At 32.7% G+C, this 25,105-nt stretch overlaps 2 protein-coding genes and 1 long non-coding RNA gene across 3 annotated transcripts; 1 reads left to right on the top strand and 2 right to left on the bottom strand.

Moving 5' to 3' along the window:
- Positions 1-1,321: 1,321 nt before the first annotated feature.
- Positions 1,322-5,360, bottom strand: LOC143078462 (ryncolin-2-like). The gene is made up of 5 exons (XM_076253323.1): positions 5,305-5,360; positions 4,405-4,556; positions 3,551-3,644; positions 3,097-3,261; positions 1,322-1,695 (listed from the first exon to the last, which is right to left on the bottom strand). The coding sequence occupies exons 1-5, from the start codon at positions 5,324-5,326 to the stop codon at positions 1,451-1,453; spliced, it is 678 nt and encodes a 225-aa protein (XP_076109438.1). The 5' UTR covers positions 5,327-5,360; the 3' UTR covers positions 1,322-1,450.
- Positions 5,361-5,630: 270 nt separating this feature from the next.
- On the bottom strand, positions 5,631-7,052 carry LOC143078461 (uncharacterized). Its single transcript, XR_012979233.1, has 3 exons — positions 6,916-7,052; positions 6,058-6,129; positions 5,631-5,702 (listed from the first exon to the last, which is right to left on the bottom strand). It is a non-coding gene; the product is annotated as an uncharacterized LOC143078461 (long non-coding RNA).
- Positions 7,053-16,565: 9,513 nt separating this feature from the next.
- LOC143078459 (uncharacterized) lies at positions 16,566-22,659 on the top strand. Its single transcript, XM_076253320.1, has 5 exons — positions 16,566-17,226; positions 18,132-18,197; positions 19,703-19,789; positions 20,318-20,449; positions 21,421-22,659. The coding sequence occupies exons 1-5, from the start codon at positions 16,912-16,914 to the stop codon at positions 21,679-21,681; spliced, it is 861 nt and encodes a 286-aa protein (XP_076109435.1). The 5' UTR covers positions 16,566-16,911; the 3' UTR covers positions 21,682-22,659.
- Positions 22,660-25,105: the final 2,446 nt, after the last annotated feature.

Here is a 25,105-nt window from a genome sequence, read left to right as displayed (position 1 = left end):
TGATTACACGGTATTGACGCAATAACGTGCGTAACGTCACAACTATTGGAAGTCCAGGTTGAAATTTGAAGAAAACATGACGCCGGAAAACACGCTTTTGTGAATAAGAAATTAGAAAATTTCCCCATTCGACAGATTAAAGAATAAGTAAATGACTGTAGCTAATAAAAAACAAATGGGATTTTTCTATTACATTTTTGTATTTGTTTTGCATTTCGAATATTAGGACTATTTGGATATGGCCCTATAAGGACATCAGTAATATTCTGCTGTTCAAAATTCATAAATCGATAGAGAGAAAACAAGTCTTGGTTACAAAGTAAGACAAAAGGGAAATACATCACCTATAAGGGTAAAACAAAGGAACAACAGCACGACTGATTTGCAACAAAGATAAACGTATACATACAAGAAAACGAACTATTTGCTAACACCTGCCATATTCCCGACTCTGTACGGAACATTAAAAAACCTTGTTTTAGGGCTAGGCTATATGGCAGTGTTAAAGATAGAGGGTTGCTGTTCACAAGGAAGCTATTGAACCAAGAGTTCCAAATGGTGAAGTTGAAATCATCCCTTCGTTAATTTTACGGACGCCATCACGAGTTGGTTGACCGTTATGGAATAACCGTTTCACAAATGATATCGGATATGTTCCTTACGTCGTAACTACAATCCCCTTCCCTTTCATGAATGTGACCTACCGAATTAGACTATTTACCGGATTTGTAATCACATAAGCAACACGACGGGTGCCACATGTGGAGCAGGATCTGCTTACCCTTCCGGAGCACCTGAGATCACCCCTAGTTTTTGGTGGGGTTCGTGTTGTTTATTCTTTAGTTTTCTATGTTGTGTCATGTGTACTATTGTTTTTCTGTTTGTCTTTTTCATTTTTAGCCATGGCGTTGTCAGTTTGTTTTAGATTTATGAGTTTGACTGTCCCTTTGGTATCTTTCGTCCCTCTTTTAAAGGAAATTGACAATCAGTGACAGAAATACATTACAAACAAGCGCAAGAACACTCAGCACCTAGAAACGCATACATAAAAATAATACGTGTACATTTTTATGTGGTTGGTAATGATCGTTTTCTTTTGTTGTCTCATTTATAAATGTACTATTTTCATATGCTTAAATCTATTGTTGAGGACGGTACAATAACCTTATTAACCCCTTCAGTATTTCTTTGATTCAAGTTGAAAGGAGAGAGTATTACGTAATGCCTGCTACCTCTAACTTTGCCAGATCAAATATAAAATCACTGTAGACACGAAACATATAAAGAAATATTGTGATATATTTTATTTAAAAATAAATAACTGTTAGCGTATAGGAGTCAGATTAAAACTGTCTTACAAGTATTTCTGAGCTTAAATATTCCGCAAATGCTAAAAGTAATTTGATTGATTCTGAATTCGACGTTTCAGATATTTGGCAACTTAAACGTTTTAAAGCCGCCTAATCATCATACGGGCAAACTTCATAGAATAGTAGACATTCTTTATCCCATCCCAACTGACAACATTCCAGTAATATGATTTTCCTTTCTTGTATATACCATTTAGATTTGTATGATGACAGTCAAGGTACCACCATCCTCCTTTAGCATGTTCTGCACAGTTTTTTGACCACTTATCATTGTCGCGATCTTTCGTTGAGAACTTCATTCCGTTATGATACGTTAAACTATCTTCTGTGATTAAATAGATACAGTTAAAATTATCAATAACTTTATTTACTTAATCGATCTTTTTAGTTTATTTGTAATTTCATAAAGATTTGTTTTAAATATCAAGTTTGAATAAGCCTACCATTTTATTTCTGATTGAAATCCCCTTTATATATATAAGGAATAGTTCATGTAAAGTGAATGAGTTATTGTAAGTTTACTCATGCCTTGGCATAGATTACGTTAGCCGTATTTGGCAAAACTGGTACCTTTGATATCTATTGGGCCGTTATATTTGAGTTTTATCCTGACTGTTAGCGAAGGATAGCATTAACGATTATCGCTACCTACTCGACCATGTGTAAATTAACAACACATATATGACATGTATGACTGACATGAATTTATAAGAACACAAACGGTCATTTAAAAAACTAACGCGAGGTCTATGGCTGTTCTATTTTACCTTAAAGCTTTAAATTTCCATTAATCTATAACTTACATTTTTTTAATAACGGATAAAAAAATGTGCATAATTCTTCTATTTCTCCATCCCAAACTTTGCCACTTTTACTTAACTTTTTCTTTGTCTTATGCCACCTTAAAGATTTGGCATTTTGTTATTAAAAAGAAGCTCCAAAAGGCCTATTATAATACAACATTATCTAAGTTTGGAGTTTTCGCGAAAAATTATTGATTTAATTATTTTAATGCGCCGAAAGCATTAATGGAATTTCGCTGCTTTTTATTCTATTCTGATTTTGTACATTCTCCGAGCTCTTATGCATTAATTCTAATTGTTTTTCGTCGCAATTTGTTACATAGCGAAAACGCCATAGTTTTTACTCAAAGATTACAATACATAAGGATTTACGTGGGAGGTATATTGGAACAGACATTATTATGTTCATTCTTGATTATGTATTTAGTATAGATAAATAGAGACCTTTATCACTTTTAAATTCTAAATCGAAAGAAGCACATCAAATACGAATAGCTATGTTTTTCATTCTTCAATCTTGTGTGTCTTCAACACATATATGCATGACACATACAACGATATAAAAGTAAAATGGCAAAAATATTGAACTCCAAGAAAAATTTGGTAGTTATGTTATTTTACTTTTAATCTAGACTTAGTCTTTCATTGATTTAGAATTAGTTCCAATATGTAAACCTATTGGATATGTGCGTTACAATATTTTAGTTTGAACTTATCATTATTGATACGACTTAGTTTGCACTCTGTATGACAAATTGGGTATAACTTTCCTATAATAAGTTCAATTCATCTTAATTCTCAAATTCATATACATTTTTGATACTAATTAATATCATGTGCTGCTAGGAAATATATCTAAGATAATGCAAACTATCAGATTAATCAAATATTGCGTAATTTGTTTTCTACGTAAATAAACTTACTGGCATTCCCACTGTATCCTCCAACCTTCAAAATATACTTGTTTGTTTCATTTCCAACTGCGAATGTTTTGTAGATGGCATACCACTTGTTTCCCGTCCAGTCACCTAAATCTATCCTTAACTCATACTTTCCATTTGAAGTCAAAATATGTATATTATCATTCCCTGTTTTAAAAAAGTAAACAAGAACATACGATTGAAAATGTTGTATGTTGAACCGTTTAAAAAAATTCAAATTTTTTTTTTTTTTAATCCATTTAGATTCATAATCAGGAAAGAAAATTTATTCGTTGGTTGTGGAATTTTGTTCTTTTATTATAATATTTTTCTTTCAACACATTGAAAATTGATGAGAGTGTTTAACATTAACCAAAAGTTGTGTTCACTATAACAATTTCTATTTTATCAGCAGCGAATGTAAGATGAATAATAATTGCATTGATACAACAATTACCTAGCCAAAAGCTTTTTTCGACATATCCAAATCCTTTTTTATACTCTGCCCATGTTCTGTAAAAGTTTGTGTTATCCTGTCGTCTTTGTAATACCTTTACAAAATGAAAAATACAAATAAGCATAATGTATCTATTTTACCAAATATAACAGAAGACAAATTTTCGCCTGTTTCATCATAGGTGTAAATGGAAATACACTAACATGATTAAGTCCATTGGTATATCAAAAGGGCCAATGTGTTAACCAAAATCGGTTTCACTCATTTTACTACGTAGGTAAAGGTAATTTAGTAACTTTTTTTGTTGCAACATGGTTTTATCAAATAATTCAAGAACAACTTTTTTACTATTAGAAATAAGGGCATTTTGACATCCATCCATACATTTTCAAGCTGGTAAAATAAAAATTCAATGGTACAGGTATTGCAAAAGATGTACAAGACTAGAAACTAGTAACATTATATGTTCTACCTTATAGAACAATTCAATTGATACTTGATAAACAAAATCTAAAATTGAATACTCAATAACTACTAAATCATGGCAAAGTAAATCTTTTCGAGAATAAAAAGTAAGAAAATAAAAAAAGTAAAATGAAATAAAATAAAAGTTTAACTTAACTAAAAATCAAGGATTAAGTAAATACAAAAAGCAAGCAGGATCTGCGCTTACCATTCCGGAGCACCTGAGATAACCCCAAGTTTTTGGTGGGGTTCGTGTTACTTAGTCTTTAATTTTCTATGTTGTGTCTTCTGTACTATTATTTGTCTGTTTGTCATTTTTTTTTAGCATAACCTAGTCTAATGAAATGATTTCAATACTGAAAGGTTTTTATTCATACAGTTACACGTACCGTCCAACCTCCGTCGAATTCATCCATGTTACAATAGACTGTTATAGCTGTAGAATTGTCTGGGTATATAGTGTACACACCGCTATTCTTGTGTTCTGCCTTCAGTTCAGTACAGTCGCGGGGTTTATTTAAATCCAAAGGTTTGCAAAGACCTAAAATTAGTAGTCAGATATCAATTATTTTCATAAACATTCCAATAAATTGGCAACTCTCCTACAAAAACTGTCATTCTTCACAAAGACAACAAATATAAAACATGCAAATCGGTGTGAGCCAAGGCTCCGTGTTGAAGGCCGTACTTTAACCTATAATGGTTTACTTTTTAAATTGTTATTTGTATGGAGAGTTGTCTCATTGGCACTTACACCACATCTTCCTATATCTATTTTAAATGTCTACTGGACACATCATGTAAATGTAAGAATACTTTGTAGAAGTCAATGAAACAGTTTGTACTTGTTTTAATGAGGCATAATTGATACAAAATTAAAAAATACCACCACCGTGGTAAGATAAGTTTTCAACGAGAATTTATAAATAAAATATGCATGTGTGTTTACTTGATACATAATTAATATTTGCAATTCTTTATACTTTAAACTTTATACTTTACACTTTTTTATGTTTCTTTCTTTCAGCTAACGAATTCGAATTGACAGTAAAGGTCGTACGAAATATATATCTAAGATAGAGGAATAAGTAGTCTGTGCAAGGTGCACGTTGATAGCTCCTTTTATCATATCATAAACAATATGCACATTTATAATTCTTCATTTTGTTTTTAATTCTGTTTTTCATTTAACGTTTGCAGCATTCACAAATAGCATTGAACACATGTATCAAAGTTAACAAAAAAGGATAGAGAATATGAGAATTTTATACAAAAAAGGATTTGCTTACCCTGAACATCATTTTTCAACATCCTTATTACACTCGATTCTTCTTTCGGGCCTTTACTCGCTGAAATATTTTATAAACTGATCAATATAAAAAAGATGATGTGACATGATTGCCAATGAGACAACTCTCCACAAGAGACAAAATGACACAGAAATTAAATATAGGTAACCGTACGGCCTTCAACAATAAGCAAAGTTTACTATTTTTTGTAATTTTATTGAATTCTCTTTTATTTATTGATTATTTTTAGATTATTGAATTCACGTTAATTTCATATACCGTTCAAACATACAATGATTCAATGTTATATTTCAAGTAATACTTGCCTTCCACTATCCATTTCAATTTATTTCTCAACTGTGTGTTAAGTTTCACTATATCACTGTATACATCAATATCTACAATAGGATCATTATAACAATAACATGAATGTTGGTAGATTTAATATCATGGGATTACCACTTTTTGTTTAGCCATTTTAAGTCTACCCTTGAAAAGACAAATGAAGATGTGGCTGCTTCTTTACGAATCAAACTAGTTACAATATCATGTTATATTACAAATGCTGTACATTTAACAAAAGAAGAAATGTTTACTAAACAAAAAGGGTTCCATTACGTCATAATTAAATGAGAAAAACTACTCTATTTATTACTAAACATTTCACAGAACCAATTGGAGTATATGTAAGTGACGTAATACCTTTTTTGTTTTAATTTTCTTTTAAGAATTCTGAAATAACATAAAACTCACTGTTCAGTATGGATTGAGTGTCTTTTAACATTTGATTCGCTGTCTTTTTTGGTTTATCGTGGAAACATACCTCTATAATATTTGAGAAATGGTACATTGAAAACAACCTTCTATAAAGAAATAAAGTGAAACATTATGTAAGATTAAACAGATGGAAACAAGAATGTGTCCCCAGTACACGGATGTCCTATCCGCCCTATCATTTTCTATGTTTAATGGACCATGAAAATGGGTGAAAATGGGTGAAAATCTCTAATTTGGCATTAAAATTAGAAAGATCATATCATAGGGAACATGTTTACTAAGTTTCAAGTTGATTGGACTTCATCAAAAACTACCTCGACCAAAAACTTTAACCTGAAGCGGGTCAGACGGACGGAAGGACTGACGGAAGGAAGGACGGACGGACGAACGGACACACAGACGAGAAAACATAATGCTCATAAATGGGGCATTCAAAATATGAGTTTGATTCCTGATTAAGATAAAATCCTAAAAAAAAGAGGAGTACAAGATGTTTTGTCTTTCGTAAAAATTGGACATATTTGATAAGTGCTAAGGAAAATTCCGACATATGAATTAAAAACTAATTATGACAATGATATGAGTTAAAAGGATTATTTAAACTTTTACTTAAATCTGGTCATTTGTTTTAAAGGTTTTTAAAAATGTTAATATACTAATGGGACACAAGCTATTTATTCTTATCCGCAAGCTTTCTAATGGTGAAACGTGAGAGTGAGTTTGCATTGATGATATATATTTGATCTCAGAAGGCAATATTAATATGAGCAATAAAAAAATTAAACAATCTTATCCTGTTTGTGAAGATTCTGGGGGAAAAGAAATTAAAAATACCTTGTAATGAGAACATTATTTCGTCAACCTTTGAGTCCACGTCTAAAGATTCTCGCTTGTACGTTGTTTGCCATTTATCAGTCATGTCGTCAGATATTTCTCTCCGGTTTGCTGGTGAAGTTTTCTGTTTTGTCATCGATGCTAATAATTAGAAATAGTTTCTTTTGGTAAAAAAGTTTACATATATATTACCGGTACTTTGGTGCAGGAGCCCAAGAATCTAATGAGTAATATATGAAGCCTACTGGTTTGTATGACTTAATTTTTTAAAATTTAAATCCACTTGCAAGTCTTTTTAAAAGAGACAATTACAAGGAAAAATGAAAATCTGTAATTATATATAGCATTATCCCTTATTATAATTAAGATTTATTTAAACGTTCAAAGCAAAAATGTTGTTGTTTCTTTGATTTTAGTGTTATATATCCTACAATTGAGAATGGAAATGGGGAATGTGTCAAAGAGACAACAACCCGACCAAATAAAAAACAACAGCAGAGGGTCACCAACAGGTCTTCAATGTAGCGAGAAATTCCCGCACCCGGAGGCGTCCTTCAGCTGGCCCCTAAACAAATATATACTAGTCCAGTGATAATGAACGCCATACTAATTTCCAAATTGTACACAAGAAACTAAAATTAAAATAATACAAGACTAACAAAGGCCAGAGGCTCCTGACTTGGGACAGGCGCAAAAATGCGGCGGGGCTAAACATGTTTGTGAGATCTCAACCCTCCCCCTATACCTCTAACCAATGTAGAAAAGTAAACGCATAACAATACGCACATTAAAATTCAGTTCAAGAGAAGTCCGAGTCTGATGTCAGAAGATGTAACCAAAGAAAATAAACAAAATGACAATAATACATAAATAACAACAGACTGCTAGCAGTTAACTGACATGCCATCTGCAGACTTCAATTAAACTGACTGAAAGATTATGATTTCATCATATGAACATCAGGCACAGTCCTTCCCGTTAGGGGTTTAGTATCATACCATCATAACATATATGAGAAGAACATAACCCGTGTCATGCCAACAACTGTTTTTAGAATAAATGTGTTTAGTTCCGATGCAGAGACCTTATCAGTGACTCAATATTAACGCCAAAATATGCAATCTTTAATGACTTGACAACAGTATCGTAATTATATCCCTTCTTAATAAGTCTATTCAAAGGTTTTGTAAGTTTCTGAGGTGAATACTGACAACTTTGTGCTTTATAAAGAATATTTCCATAAAAAATTGGATGTGAAATACCTGAACGTATTAGAAGTCTGCATGTTGAGCTATATTTTCGAATGATGTCTTTATACCGATGATTTAGTAAATGTTTTGACTAGTTTGTGATATCGAAAACCCTGGTGTAATAATTTTTCAGTAATACATAAATTTCTCTCGTTAAAATCTAAAACATTGTTACAGACACGAGCGAATCGTACAAGTTGAGATATATAAACACCGTTTGCTCATTGAACATTTAAGTATCACAAACTGTCCTACCTTCATTGTTTTCATTTCTTAAGCCTTCTACACGCAACAAAATAATCATGTAAAAGAAAGTGACCAATATTGGCATCATGATTGGTGCTATTGACATTCTGGTTTGAATCATCGTACATACATATATAGGTATGACATATATTAATTGCTTCGTAGCGTGACTTAAATTGTTAATTTGCATATAATGTTTCTCCTTTCAATAACGAAACGATATTAGTGTACATAAAAAAAAGTTTCCGAATACCACACTAAATTCCAAGAATACAATATGAAATGATTTCTTCGAACGAACACAATTTGCAATATTTATTAAAAAAAAAATTTGCTTTTGCTTCAAGTGAATTATGGTAACTAAAGATTTTTCATTAAAAAAAGAAGAGCCGAAATATTTGTTTTTACAATTATATTGTGTTTACAGTACTACTTATACATTCATTGATCCTTTTTTTCAATTTCAGTTACTAGTATGTAAATATTTATTAGATAAAACAATAAAAATGATAATGCTTATTTTTGACAAAACTTGTTCGACTCGTGAGAGGGTTTGAATTTCCAATCATCATGCAAATGTAAAGCAAATTTAAAACTCAATAATTACATTGTTCGTGTATAATTATCATAAACCTTATATCCTATCCAAGTCTGAGCTTTCTAAAAAGATGTGGACTGCTTCGCTCTATCATAATTTAAAGTAATACGTGTGCATTTGGTTGTTGATTTAGTATTGGAAATGTAGTAATTTTAGAAATTGATTGTTTTGATGATTATGCATTTTACACCCGTGATTTTAATTGTTATTCTCTTCACTTGTTGAAAATTAAATCAACTCCATATAGACACGACTATGGAGGTTGTGCCTAGCTGGATTGGCAAAAGTTAAAACATACAGATAATTTTTGTAAACATTGTATATGAAAACTGTTTAGTAAAATAAATCGTGCATATTGCAAATTAACAAAGAAACACGTATTTATAAATGATATTTTAATATTGATTTTCAGTGTGCAATATATGAATAATAAAACGAATAGAAATGATCAATAACAGTTGATCGGAACTGAAATACACAGCATTTGAATTCTTATCCTGAGACGCGAAAAGTCTGTAATTATTTTTCTCATTTAAGCCAATAGCTGTTGCAGAATCTCAGCCGCATCGTAAAGCAACCAATCAGAATATATATGTGAAAAATAAACTCATCATAGATATCAGGATTAAATTTTGTAATTATAGGCTAGACGCGCGTTACGCCTACAAAAGACTCAACAGTGACGCTCGAATCCCAAAAAGTTAAAAAGGCCAAATAAAGTACGAAGTCGAAGAACATTTAGGGTCAAAATTCCCAAAATGTTTTGCCAAATACATCTATTTCTGAAGTAGAAAAGCCTTCGTATTTCAAAAATTCAAAAGTTTTGTGAAGAGTTAATTTATAAATATGACCATATCAATAATAATTCATGTCAGCATAGAAGTGCTGACTACTGGGATGGTGATACTCAGATAAAAACTCCACATCAGTGGCATCGACAGTGGTTATAAATAAACTCATCATAGATATCAGGATTAAATTTTGTAATTATACGCCAGACGCGCGTTTCGTATACAAAAGACACATCAGTGACGCTCAAATCCCAAAATTCCTAATTCACTCTTAAAATCATACATCAACAGCTTACTACCTTTATCATAACCAAGATAATAAACATTTCAACTGTCTTCAATAGCTGAATCGCATGTTCCAGCATTTTACAAGGAAGCAGTTTTAACACCTTTGTTGAAAAAACCCGGTCTTGACGTTGAAAAGTTAAAAAAAAACAAAATTCCCGTTTCTAACTTGCCCTTTACGTCAACGATCTCGGAAAAGGTGAGTGAAAAGCATTCTGAAGCAAACTCTCTTTTGGACAACAAGCAATCAGCATATCGTGCTTGTCATTTGACAGAAACAGCGTTACTAAGGGTTCACCATGAGATATAGCATTGGCAGACGATAATTACTGTTATGCGGTTCTTGTTATGCTCGAACTATCCGCTGCATTCGACACTATACCGAACATCCCATCCTGATCAATAGGTTAGAATACTCTTACGGCATAACTGGCTCAGCGCTGTTTTGGATGAGATCCTATCTTGATAGTCGAACTCAACGTGTTGCAATTGGCTCCGTATTGTCAGATGTAATAAATATAAAATATTGCGTTCCGCAAGGTTCGGTCGTAGGACCCAAATTAGATTTTATTTTTGCAAAACCGATCAGTGAAATATGTCGGTGACACAATCGGAAATCAATAAGTATTTTTAATGATTTTCTTATTTTAGTATATAGTTTGAATATTTCGATCATCTGATTTATATGCCGATAGCCACACACTAGCCGATTAAAAGAAAAAGAAAAAAAAGAATTAATTGTTCAGATATATTATTTATTCAAATGTTCTCTTATAAATATCCTTTAGGGATCGTCCCCTGATATCATCTGCATTCAAGTTACCTATAATGCTTCTTGTTTGCTTTTGATACAAGTAGGAAAGAGACATTTACACAAATGTTACATGCCTATGGTCTATAAGGTATCGCCCCCTGGTGGCAGCTGCCTTTAGGAAACCATAATACTTTCCTATTTGCTGCTGACACAGAATGAGTCATAGACATGCTTAAGGTGGCACGGTAGTTTTTGCATTCGAGAATTTAGGTTGCTCTTTTGTGTACCCTACTTAGGTAAATGTATCTAAACAGTGTGATTGGACAAAAAATACAATATCAACTGAACATACTTTCCCAAACTGAAGGATGAATCAGTAGTAGAAAAATATGAAATAATTTTACATACAGATGAAAATGAATTTTTGAGAATTTTTTTTTAATTTTGTATTCACTGCACCATAAAAGACCTAAAAGTACTAGTGGCCTTAGGTTTTTAAAAATAGCAAAAAAAGTAAACGGTCATGATACATATTTAAATTCATTTCTGAATAGTAAAATGAAAGTACTTCAGTTAACTGTGAATGTAGAATTTTTTTGCGGTGTTAGAAAGTGGTGAAAATTCTAAAAAGGCTATCATTATCCCTTATGGGCCAGGAAATACTACCGTGCCACCTTAACTTCTACTTTCTTTTGGCTAGTTATTATATATTTAATTGATCAAATTTATTGTGTACTATGAATATATATATGGATATATATTTTTCTTTTTTCTTTTTAGGCTTCTTGTTTATTATCTATATCAACCCCACTTGCATTAAAATGCATTAGTATTTAAAAAAAAAACCATATCATAGATTCTTTATCTACATATTCTTTAAGAACTTAAATAGTTCTCATTAATCTTTTTTTATTTAAAAGTTTGTATTGTATTATGAAAATTATTGATGTTGTAATGTTTATGCCCTTTGAGGCCCATAATTGGAAATAATATTTCTTCCTCTAAAAAATATCTTCTTCTTCTATGCCCATTTATTTTCGGAATTTAGACGAATTTGGAATTTTTTTTTAACTTCTTTGCAGGTTCTTCATGATGTCGAGGAAAACAAAACATAAACGTCGGCAATAATAGAAGAGAATAGTTACTGTAGATTGTCGCAAATTCAAACATTAAAAGATATGTTGAACATTTTATGACACGAGGCACTAACTAGCTGTGCATTATTTATTATGCTATACGATTTAGACACGTTTGACATATACTTCCAATTCTTAACCCCTCTCGAGGTTTCGCCGAGACTGCACCAGCGCCCATTTCTGAGAAAAATGCTGGAGTTGATGCAACAAATGGAAAATTTGAGCGTGTTGGCCATTCTAGCGATAAAACAGGAAAGGACCCCACTAGAAATCCTTTGAGACGTTACAAATACATACGCGATATTTTTATTTTCAAATTGCAACTTTCAGTAGCATTTCATTTTGATTTATTATTGTTGGTGGGTTTTTTTTTTGATTTTTTTTTTTTAAATATGTTCTGTTTCAAAAGTGACCGAAGAAATTTCCTTTAAGATATTCGTAATCTTCTTCTATGGCGGTGGAGCTTACCCATGCAATATTTGTTTTAGTGTTGTTGGTTAATTCATGCCTGTTTTCTCATGATCATTGAGTAGTATATTCCCATGTGACCTTTCATGCAATAGTATTCAGTTGATTCAATTTAGATATAAAAAAAAGAAGATGTGGTATGATTGCCAATGAGACAACTGTCCACAAGAGACCAAATGACACAGAAATTAACAACTATAGGTCACCGTACGGCCTTCAACAATGAGCAAAGCCCATACCACATAGTCAGCTATAAAAGGCCCCGAAATAAAAATGTAAAATAATACAAGCGAGAAAACTAACGGCCTAATTCATGTTAAAAAAAATGAAAAAAAAAAAAATATGTAGAGCATACATTATTGTTCATGTGTGTCGTCTCGATCTTATTCCATAAAAAGATCAAAAGAAAAAAGAGGATTCATGTTACATTTACATGTAGTGTTTTTATAGTCATAGCCTCATGCGATACCATTAGAGGTTCTAATTCATTTCATAAAAATGTATCTAACAAAATGTGTTGAAAATTGATCCAGTTCCCGATAACGGGCATGGATACCAAGATCACTCTGACTTACAGGAAAAACTATGATGCGGTATGTTAAGCCAAACCATTTACACTTGCTACAACATCAGAACATATATAATCTACCGATAAATTTTTAACTCAAGTAATTTCAACGCAAATCCTGTCACAGTAACCTAAATTGAACATATTCAACAAAAACAAATGCAGAAATCTTGTGGTGCATTATGTTATTCTGCCTTTGCATTCGTTCGTCCGTCCATCATGTCACAAAAGTTCATTATCTTTTAAAAAATTAACAAAAAAGAATATGTTACAAGCATACATTTCTTAAACATAAAAAGAAGCATGAAGTAGTGTCAAATTCTTCTAAATATCAAAAGAAGATAAAAAAAAAACCCATCTGTTATTCGATTTCTAAGGATGTGAATTTAAGCACGGATGCAATTTGGGTACTCCTCATTACAGAATCATGGATCGTATGTATATATATAAATTCAAACCCATTTATTTTATGATTAAATATGGATTCAATATTAAATTGATGTAACTTATAATGAATAAGTATACGTCTACAAGATAAACACAGAATGTAAACTTTTCTCTGAGTCATAAAAAAACTAAAGTGAAAATAAAATTGAGAATGGAAATGGGGAATGTGCCAAAGAGACAACAACCCGACCATAGAAAAAAAAAACAACAGCAGAAGGTCACCAACAGGTCTTCAATGTAGCGAGAAATTCCCGCACCCGGAGGCGTCCTTAAAAAAAAACTGCAATTTGGGTACGTTAGACAACTTGACAATTTCATTTCTTCATATATATCCATTACATATGACCCCGAGCTTTCATTGCGCTATATAATAAATTTATTTGATGTTATTTGAACATGTAAGATACATATAACATAGACAGTTCCTACTTGAGCCTCGGTTGTAACTAACATATCAGTTGATCTCATTGGCGGATCCAGGGGGGGGGGGTTCTGGGGGTTGGAACCCCCCTTTTTTTTGGACGATCAATGCATTTGAATGGGGACATGTGGTTGGAACCCCCCTTTATCCTGGGTTGGGACCCCCCTTTTTAAAATGGCTGGATTCGCCCCTGGATCATCTGTGCTAGTTTTTCACCGACTTATGAATTAATGAAAAACATTTTTTTTTCGATAGAAAATGTTTCTTTTCTATAAAACAAGTTACCATTTTGTATAATTTCTCTATGTTAGTTTGTTCATATCATTATATATTGAGGTGTTATAAAAATTGGACAAAATCGATTTCTGATTGAAAGGAATAATACCAAAGCCAACTGCGAAATCCACACTGCATAGTTTAGAAACAATTAAGGCAGCAACCATTTGATTTTCGGGGGGGGGGGGGGGGGGGGGGGGGGGGGGGCTATGGTTTTTTTTCTGGACAATTTTTTTTCCGCGACAACTCAAAAACAATTTTTTTCTTTCAAATTTAGCATTACATATAGTGGCAGCTGAGGGGGGAACAAACAATTTTTCTCCAAAAACTGCTGCCTAAGATGTTTATAAATAGATACAAAGATATAATTATATATGAAAACAATATATCTATTTATAGGTGAAATAGATTTGTGGTAGGCTGGAGAAAAGCTTTTTCAAACCATGTTATAAAATATACTAAATATGCTTAATAACATGAACAGCAAATTTACTAGAAGTACATGCAAGATTGAAAAGATTGTGAAATTACTGCGAGTCAATCGATAACTGTAAACAACAGATGATTCATCCTTGACCTGTTCACCGCTGAATCTATTAACGTTACTTCAAGGTTAGTAAATTTATTTATAATTTGTTTCAGTGAATACATTATATGTATTATTACATTGGTTGCAATGAATTACATTAATTATCCAGTTACCACTATAATATATAAAATGTTACTAATAAGGAAAGTAAGTGATAGATATGATATGATATTCTTATACATCTAGGCATATTTGATCATAATCAAGTTCAAGGTTTTAGTATAACTGATGCTCTGGAGGGGGAAGAGAGGGTATTATTATTGTTTGCAACATTTACTTGAAAGTTTTTTTTTTTAAATTCTGTCCATTAGTCTATAGATATATGTCTATGTTTTTCAAAAGCAGTCCTTTATCCATGTAATTGTTCTTTATTGTTTTACACATTATTTTCTAATGTAAACAGCATCCAAACCCATCCAGACCCTCGTAAACCGGTATGCAAAATCATTTTTATTATGTTTTATTATTCTCAACCATCAACTTTCCTGTGTACATAATACATGTTATAAAATTTATACGAACTTAGTATGAATTAAAAAACATTTAAAATAGTTGATTGGAAATCAGTTTCACAATCGTGTTTTATTGGGTGCCTCCTCGGATACGCAAATTACACAATGAAAATACCAAAAAAAAAATAAGATGACAAGTGAAACAAGTGATATATAATATACTGCCATGCTCACAAAAAATGGTTCAATAAAAATATTATTATACATAAATGTTTTGTTACTTATATAAATGTTTTAGTATAACATGTATAGTGTAGAGTTATGTGTGTGGACATTCTTCTTTATATTTTTCCTTCAATCACGTCAATGCTATACATTTTAAGTGCATTGTGAATTTTGAAAAGATAACATATAAAGGAGTAGGTCCAGTAAGTACGGAAGCCCTGGAGTAACTATCTTGTGCGCACAAGTTACATAACTTGCGCGCACGAGTTACAAACTTGCAGTAACTTGTGCGCGCAAGTTGTAATTATTTTTTTGCGTGGCACTCCAGGGCTTCCGTAAGTAAGACCCCTTTTTGGCTCCAAAAAATAGCAGTTTTACAAAATTGTTAAAATGTAAACTTTTAGTTATATTTATTGAAGAGAAAAATGCGTCTGCTACATAAAATATCGGCTGTTTTTGACAATACAATGCCCAAATATCGGGCACTAGCATCATTTAGTCATGCAAAATGACTGAAATATTCAAAATTTTAGCATTTTAGTTAAATGTTAGACGGTTTCCGTCTAAAATAAATGGCCGCATTTGTGTTCATTTTTAATACTGAAATGTAATAAAACTGAGAAAGGAAATGGGGAATGTGTCAAAGCGACAACAACCCGACCATAGAGCAGACAACAGTCGAAGGCCACCAATGGGTCTTCAATGTAGCGAGAAACTCCCTTGTTGTATTTGATGATAAATCATAACATATATAAAGGTTGAGGATGAACACGAATGCGGCCACTTTCGTTTTTGACATAAAAACATCTGAAAAGTGACATTTTTTGGCATATTTGATAGATTTGTCGTATTTGAGCTTGAATCGGAGCGTTTTTAATGACTACATCAGTTAAAATCTTTCACATAAACTAGTTGAATCAAATGAAAGTTCAAACAGACACTTAAGTGTTTAAAAAGTGTCCAAAATCTTTCGTCAGATGAACCTGCAATTTGAGGCCAAAATCTACTCCCTTATGTCAGAAACACTAATTACATAGGATATAAAAGGTAATTAAATTATACATAGACCAGAAGTGCTGTATTTGACATCCCTTGGCGTCCTTCCTTCCAGGGGAGTGTTCTAGTTTCTCAAAAACATGTTTTGGTGCGAAACTGCAGATCGGGTTTAATGAATATTAAACAAAATGATCACTGCACGGTGTTAACAGACATCATAATAAAGATACCTCCATGAAATTGCACCTCATTGATATATTCGACACTGATTCCAAAAAAGTGTCTCACACTAACGTAACGGCAAGACGGTATAGACAGTTATATTCAAAGAGTACCTTGCGCCACCGGACCAACATATAACGATTTTTGCCTTTTCAAATACCATTATATCCACCGGACCTTCACTCACTTACGTAAATTATCACAATTTATATCGTACGAATAATGTCGCTTGTGCTTTTTTTTAAAGATAATTCGTTGCTATATATTACAGCATGTCTGTAAACAAGCCTAATACAGCAGATCCCTTGAGTACACAAGAGGCCCCAGACCAATCATCACAAAGAACATACCCAGTGAGGACATTTAAGGTGTTTGGAGGTATACAGATTGGGTTAGGCATAATATTAGAGATTATATGTCTGATAGCGGTCGTCACTGATGCCATGGGCATTCAGAATTATCATGACTGTCTCCTGCATAACGAACAGCTACATAATGACAGTAGTAACTACTGGAGTTGTCGGAAGTACAAAAAAAGTGAGGAGCTATTCTTGTTTGACATAGTGTGTATAATATGTTGTGGATGGGTAAGTTCATAGTTAGATATACGTATTTATTTCAATTGTCGATAAAATTGTAACTCATTTTAATAGAAGCTTAACAACTTTTAAATATATATAAGAAGATGTGGTATGAGTGCCAAGGAGACAACTCTCCATCCAAGTCACTATTAAATAAAAGTAAACTTTTATAGGTCAAGGTATGGTCTTCTACACGAAGCTTTGGCTCATACCGAACTGCAAGCTATTAAGGGCCCCAAGAAATTACTAGTGTAAAACCATTCAAACGGGAAAACCAACGGTATAATCTATATAGAAAAAACCCAACGAGAAACGAGAAACACTTTTGAACCAAATCAACAAACGACAACTACTGAACATCAGATTTATGGCTTAAACTACGTTTTGATTGATTATTGTATGCTTAATGTTTAACAGCAAATATTTGATGCTTTAGGACGCGAATACATAAACAGATGCCAAATAAAAAGTATGGTTAGCAATTGTTTGACCGTGAAGAAGGAACTGTGAAGTGATGGTATGGCTGTGAGGGGCACATTCGCCTTTTGTTATGAGTCTTTAACTTTTATAAGGTGTGGCACACTCCATACACAGGGCATAAGATTTGAAGTTTCTTATAAACCTTACTCAATACAAAAAAAAAACATGAAAAGCATAGTAAATTGGAGACAGGCCGAACAAAATAGACCAAAAGGCATATTAAGAGCAAAGTAAGTTTTCCAAGAAAAATGGAGACGTAACAACACAAAAACTATTAAAATCGGAGGGTGGAATTGACAATGAAAAAACTTTTATATAGTAAATTGTACCAGAGACAGGTTATTTTGAATGGCTGGATGCACAATGAAATTGTTTTATTTAACGTTTTTGTACAAACGAGCCTCTTCTAATTACATACTCTACACTTTCAGTTTGTTCTGACTGGTGTCTTGCCGATGTGTATGTCAAGAAAAAGGCAATCAAGTTGGAGAAGTCTGGTAAGTGATGAATCGAGATATGCTTTTGTAATGAAATGAGATGACTTTATGATGGAACGAGATGTGCTTTTGTAATGAAACGAGAAGACTTTATGATGAAACGAGATGTGCTTTTGTAATGAAACGAGACGACTTTATGATGAAACGAGATATGCTTTTGTAATGAACTGAGATTACTTTATGAGTAAGTAAGTAAGTAATTTTTATTGGTTTAAAATCCAAAATTACAGGATTGATACCAAGACAATACAAATTTGTTATACACAAAAATACAAACATATATATATCATAGCAATTTCATAAACATTATATGAGGAGGTGGTACCACAAAGTTATTTAGTGCTTAATAAAGCATTTCTAGAAATGTACATGTCGCTTATAAATTTAACAATAATTCTAATTATATCAGTCTCAACACACGTATATAAAAATTTAAATCTTGCTTCATTAGTCATATTTAAAAAAGAGGGAACTATTTCACTAATTTTGGAAAACAGTTGGTCTCTAATTATATTTAGTTTTGTACATTTTAAAGTGAAATGAAATTCATCTTCAACTTCTAAGAGGCACAAATGAAACGAGATATGCTTTTGTAATGAACTGAGATTACTTTATGATGAAACGAGATGTGCTTTTGTAGTGAAACGAGATGACTTGATGATGAAACGAGATGTGCTTTGTAATGAATCGAGATGTGCTTTTGTAATGAACTGAGATTACTTTATGATGAAACGAGATATGCTTTTGTAATGAATCGAGATGTGCTTTTGTAATGAAACGAGATGACTTTATGATGAAACGAGATGTGCTTTGTAATGAAACGAGATGTGCTTTTGTAATGAAACGAGATGACTTTATGATGAAACGAGATGTGCTTTGTAATGAAACGAGATGTGCTTTTGTAATGAAACGAGATGACTTTATGATGAAACGAGATGTGTTTTTGTAATGAAACGAGATTACTTTTTGATGAAACGAGATGTGCTTTTGAAGTGAAACGAGATGTGCTTTTGTAATGAAACGAGATGACTTGATGATGAAACGAGATGTGCTTTGTAATGAAACGAGATGTGCTTTTGTTATGAAACGAGGATTTTATGATGAAACGAGATGTGCTTTTATAATGAAACGAGACGACTTTATGATGAAACGAGATGTGCTTTTATAATGAAACGAGATGACTTTATGATGAAACGAGATGTGCTTTTGTGATGAAATGAAATGACTTGTGCTCTTGTGATGAAACTAGATTGGCTTTTGTGCTGAAACGAGATGACTGTATGATGAAACGAGATGTGTTTTGTGTTGAAACGAGATATTTGTTGTGATGAAACGAGATGTGCTTTTGTGATGAAATGAGATTTGCTTTTCCATTATTTTTTCGTTTCCATATTGCATGTCTGATGTAGTATGTAGAAAAAAGTTAAGCATGAAAAAAATAAACATTAAATTGACATAAATGCACGTTTAACACGTTTTGAATTATTATGTTTTTTGTTCTTCAGAAAATTGGGTTTATGGTGTGCAGTATTATTGGTGCATCAATTTTCTGTACGACGGTAATCATACTAGGAGTAAACGGAGTACTATTTGTGAGTACATGTATTGTATTCTATATAAATAAAGTGTTAAATTATTTGGATTCATCTTACGAAATAAGTTTCTAGTCATATTCAGAAATCTATACAAGACTCATATAACTTCAATGATGCATGAAAAGGGGGAGGGGGGATGGTACGGTTAAAAACAAGAATCAAAGGGCAATCAAAAATCATATTTTCAATTAAAACAGACAACAACCGGGATAAGAAAGAGAACGGCAGATTTTTCACTAATAAGTTAAAGTTCTGAAGTATTGTTATGCATCAATGATAAAACTCAAGATAAAAAGGCTTATTTTAATAACATTCATACGATCTAAGATCGATTTTGGTTGAGGGGTAACAAAGGCAGCTTTGCACATTACAACTGTAAAAATAACCGTGAAAAATCTTTATCTTTACTGTTTATTTCGTCATAATATTGAGAATGGAAATGGGGAATGTGTCAAAGAGACAACAACCCGACCATAGAACAGACAACAGCAGAAGGTCACCAATATGTACATTGTTTTATTTCAGAGATTGTTCTTTGGTGCCAACCCTATTTTATCAGCATTCATTACATTAATAGCATTAGTTGAAACTATAGTGGCGATCGTAACGGCTTCTTTTTGTTGCTGCTGTTCCCCCTGGCAGATACCAAGTGAAGGGGTAAAGTTTTATATACACGTTGTTTTAAAATAGGCATCGTTGCAATGGCAAATATATATTTGTAGACCTTAATTCTTATAAACGAGGGCGGAAGATACCAGAGGGACATTCAAACTCGTAGACCAAAAATAAAGTGACAAAGTCATGGTGGGAAAAGAAAAAGACAAACAGACAAAAATAGTACATAATACACAACCTAGAAAGCTAAAGACTAAGTAACACGAACCCCACCAAAAACTGGGGGATCTCAGGTGCTCCGGTAGGGTTGGCAGGTCCTGCTCCACATGTGACATCCGCCGTGTTGCTCATGTTATTTCAAACTCGGTTAATAGTATAATAATATTAAGAACATATCAGACCTTTTCTTTAGCATTGAAAACAAAGCCACGTCCAGCTAACTGCAAAAGAACATTGCCGGCTGCACGTGATTGACGTCACAATTGATATTTGTGTTGGTGTCGCTGGGAATTTAAATAAAATCATTCTAAAAGTGAGTCTTCTTGTGTCCATTTTTGGTTATCAGGAAACTGTTGATTTTATAAATCGTTAAACCGTCGGCAAATCACAATGACTGCCTTTCGATCGTGTACTATTTGTTCGCTTCGGAGAACAAAAGTGCGGAATGTTCCTAGGAGGAATAAATTTATCGTGCTAAGCTTTATGCTCTTTTGAAATAAGAAGGCATTATATTCACTTACGCTCGGTATAAAGATATTGACAAATATAATGCAAGATCATTTTAAAATGAACAAAGACCCTGACACGAAAGACTGTTTCTTAAATCGTGCGCAAAAAAGCAGGACAATTGAAATTTGAAGTCTCGTACAAATACTACGGCACATTTTTACAATATATTTCCATTGATTTTCATTGAATCATACATATAAGACATGTATCGAAAAACAAAATATGCATATATATGTAGTACGACTTGTTCTGGGTTCAAACATATTCTTGTATATTTTTAACAGCAAGCAGTCCTATTTGTGAATAGCACACAACCTGGAATGATCATGAATGTGCCACAGACCCAAGGTCCTATGGATAATCCAATTCAGACAACGACTGGACAAACAATGGTCCAATATCCCAGTGCACAACAGTACCAAATAGTAAACAAAAATGAACTATCTGGGGAACAGATCCCCATTGAAGGCAGTCATCAGCCTAGCACTATAGGTTCACCAGGACAACAAGTCTTTGACACCTCCCCGCCACCTTATAAAGAGTAGTTTGACACCTCCCCGCCACCTTATACAGAGTAGTTTGACACCTCCCCGCCACCTTATAAAGAGTAGTTTGACACCTCCCCGCCACCTTATAAAGAGTAGTTTGACACCTCCCCGCCACCTTATAAAGAGTAGTTTGACACCTCCCCGCCACCTTATACAGAGTAGTTTGACACCTCCCCGCCACCTTATAAAGAGTAGTTTGACACCTCCCCGCCACCTTATAAAGAGTAGTTTGACACCTCCCCGCCACCTTATAAAGAGTAGTTTACAGTCCGACATGCATAGTGCGACTCATTAAGCAAATTATACATAATTTTTCTACTTTTTTATATATGTTTTTGTATAAATCAATAGGTTGTAATGCGATTATGGAGTTAATGAATCGGATTCAATAAAGTATAATCATGTATACATAGATTTAAATTAGCATGTTATTCGTGTATTTGAAGAAACTGAAAAATAATATCTAGTCAATTTTCATGTTTTAATTTTGATTATTGTTTTGTCTTTCAATTATTTATTACCAAGTTAAAAGAAAAAAATCTGACTTTTGTTTTAAAGATGCTGAAGTAATCTTACCTGCTACTAAATAGGAAATTCACCTTTGTACAAACTACAATGTTATCTTTTGAAAATGTTAGGGCTATTATGGGCTTCATACAAATCATTCTTTAAATATGGACTTATATTATTTTTAAGAAAATTCGTAACGAGTTTTTACTGAATTGTTTAAAAAATAGACGCTACTAAATTTTTTTTTAATTTTCTCGTCGTTTTTCCTTTTTCCGAATAAAGAGAGGATTCAAAATTTCATTTATCTATAATTTTTAGAAATGCATGATGGCGTTATTAACTTTTTGTCGACCTTGAAGCTGCAAAAATTACAATTTTAGAGAAGATTTCAAGCATGTTTAGAAGGAAAGTTATAGGGTGACATAAACTCAGGTGACATTCGCTTTACCTTTTTATACATTATTTTTTTTTTTTTTTTTTTTTTTTTCGCGAAAGAAATCAAATTATAGCTCGAGTGATAACAATATGTCTAAGAGAGAACTTCTTGACATTTTATTTCAATTTATTCTTTTCATACTATGTTATTGTATATGTTGTATTTGATAAGTATATTGTTTATTCATTCAATAAAATGTTATGGTAGTATACAGGTTTTAGCAACATCAAATTAAAAAAAACAATAAAGATAAACCAACAAAATTTCACCATTCTTAGCAAAACCTGTTATAAATTGCTGTCTACACACATGATGAAAATGACAGGTTATTATACTTTATATCTAGATATTGAATATGTAACATTAAATTGACAAATTATGCAGGCTGATGCATGGAAAATGCATTTTTTTTCGTAATCAGGAAGAAACGTTAAAAGAAAAATCATATCACATAATACCGAACTCCGAAAAGAATTCAAACGAAAATTTCCGTACCGTCAGGGGCGTAGCGAGAAGAAAACGATGTGCAAGCAACTACCACCGAGCGGAGCGAGGCGAAAAAATTTTGGGACCCTTTAATGCAGAATTTTTATTTTTCGGTTTTCGGTCATAGGACGGTTTAAAGAGGAGCTACATGTAGATAGGACTTATAAACAATTTATGAACGTAAAACTATTAATACTTGAATCTTCTGAATAGAGTAAATCATGGTTAATTTAATACATAAACAACACATTTTTGAATTACAGAATTTACTCAACATTGACCAAAATCTGCTCTTCGGGTCTAAGCAGAAACGAACTTCTCTATTACTTTGTCAACATTCACACTGAAATCCCGATCAATATGCAGTAATGCTAGCGATGATAACCTGACGTTGTTAATTGTTGGTCGTACATTTGTTTTCAACAGACTTAATAAACTGATAGATCTGCATGGTGGCACTGGCGAGATGTTATAAACCAGCGTACGTGTTCTCCATCGAGCGAGCTCCCGTCTGAAATTGTCCGACAAATACATGACAGGTCATTTTGTATGTCTCAGACAATGTTGAGAATTATTCGTTGGTTATATGTCCTACAACACGAGGAAGCAGATACGACACAAAGAAGCTATTTTCTGATAATACCAGACACCCTCTACTCTCCAATTCCATTATCATATGGTCTACGTGTGTGAACGCAAAATATAATGAGACTTTCCAATGCTCTTTTGGCGTGTTATCAGGGTGATTGGTTCTGGAAGTCTGTCGAATACATCGCCTCGGCATATTTTCAATATTAATATCAAAGGGTTTCGATAAATCTCGATTGGTACATCGCATCGCAAACAGATAAGCCGTACTCTGTAAAATGTGCTCCGAAACTACATGTCTTAGACTGAGTATGATAAATTCAAATCTGGTAAAAAATACAAGTTTCTGTCCGATTTTTACATGATCTCCAATAAAACGTTTAATTTGAAATGCCGTTATTTAATGAAAGTTCATCAACTAAAAAAGTGACAACATATGTGTTTCCTTTAACCATAATTAATTTATAAATTTTTATTTTGGCATTTTTTTTTTTGCTTGCCGAATCGATGTGCACGCAACTGCGTGTTAGCGTATAGGGAGCTACGCGCCTGACCGTAAATGGCAAAATCAAAAGCTTAAAAACATCAAACGAATGGATAACAACTGTCATTTTTCTGACTTGGTACAGGCATGTTCTTATAATTATCAAACAGATCGAGTTTGAATCTTGATGGCGTCACTTTTACCGTTCGAGAATTATGCCTCTTGATGAATGGAGAAATTGCTAGATTTTTCGTTTCAGTTCTAGATCTTGCTTCAACTATATGAAACTTATACACAATGCTTATTACCACAAACAAAACAGATCAAGTATGAATTTTGGTGGCGTAGTTTTTACAGTTCAAGCGTTATGCTCCTTTTACAGATGAAAACAAATTGCTGAGTTTTTTGTTTCCGACCCCTTACTTTAGTTTGTCTCAACTAAATGTATATTAAATGTATATATAATGCTTATTACCACAAAACTCAGTTAAAGTTTAAATTTTCGTAGCGTCACTTTAACAGCTCTTGAGTTATGTCCTTTTATAAAGTTATATGCTAGCCGGGGCATCATCTGTGTCCATATGGACACATTTCCTATTCATTTTCAGTATTTTCCTACATATTGTATCATTCACCATCCGAAATTACGAAAGTCTCCCATATCATCTTCATGTGTATTGATGCACAAATGCATATTTATAAATGTCATTTTTTCATAAAGGTTTTTATATAAGCTTTCGATCTTTCTATTTGTCAACTTTCCAATACTCAGCATTAATATACCCTCAGCTACATCGTTTGACGGTTGCGTATCGTATTTTAAGTGACGACTATGCATGTTCACAGTACTCTGATTTAAGTCACAAAACCAACACTACTATGTTTTTCATTTATATCATTGAACAAAATAGAAAATA

This window comes from Mytilus galloprovincialis, chromosome 6, assembly GCF_965363235.1.
Source record: "Mytilus galloprovincialis chromosome 6, xbMytGall1.hap1.1, whole genome shotgun sequence".
Classification (NCBI taxonomy): Eukaryota; Metazoa; Mollusca; class Bivalvia; order Mytilida; family Mytilidae; genus Mytilus; species Mytilus galloprovincialis.
The sequence above is the reverse complement of the archived record's forward strand: the minus strand, read 5'-3'. Positions and strand labels throughout refer to the sequence as shown.

Excerpts from the sequence above, each read along its gene's own strand:
- LOC143078462 (XM_076253323.1), bottom strand. The coding sequence starts at position 5,326 with ATGTTGAAAAATGATGTTCAGG. Across the intron at positions 4,557-5,304 it reads GTTGAAAAATGATGTTCAGG|GTCTTTGCAAACCTTTGGAT; the intron begins GTAAGCAAATCC and ends TACTAATTTTAG. Across the intron at positions 3,262-3,550 it reads CGAAAAAAGCTTTTGGCTAG|GGAATGATAATATACATATT; the intron begins GTAATTGTTGTA and ends TTTTTAAAACAG.
- LOC143078459 (XM_076253320.1), top strand. The coding sequence starts at position 16,912 with ATGTCTGTAAACAAGCCTAATACAGCAGATCCCTTGAGTACACAAGAG. Across the intron at positions 18,198-19,702 it reads AATCAAGTTGGAGAAGTCTG|AAAATTGGGTTTATGGTGTG; the intron begins GTAAGTGATGAA and ends TTTGTTCTTCAG. Across the intron at positions 20,450-21,420 it reads GGCAGATACCAAGTGAAGGG|CAAGCAGTCCTATTTGTGAA; the intron begins GTAAAGTTTTAT and ends TATTTTTAACAG.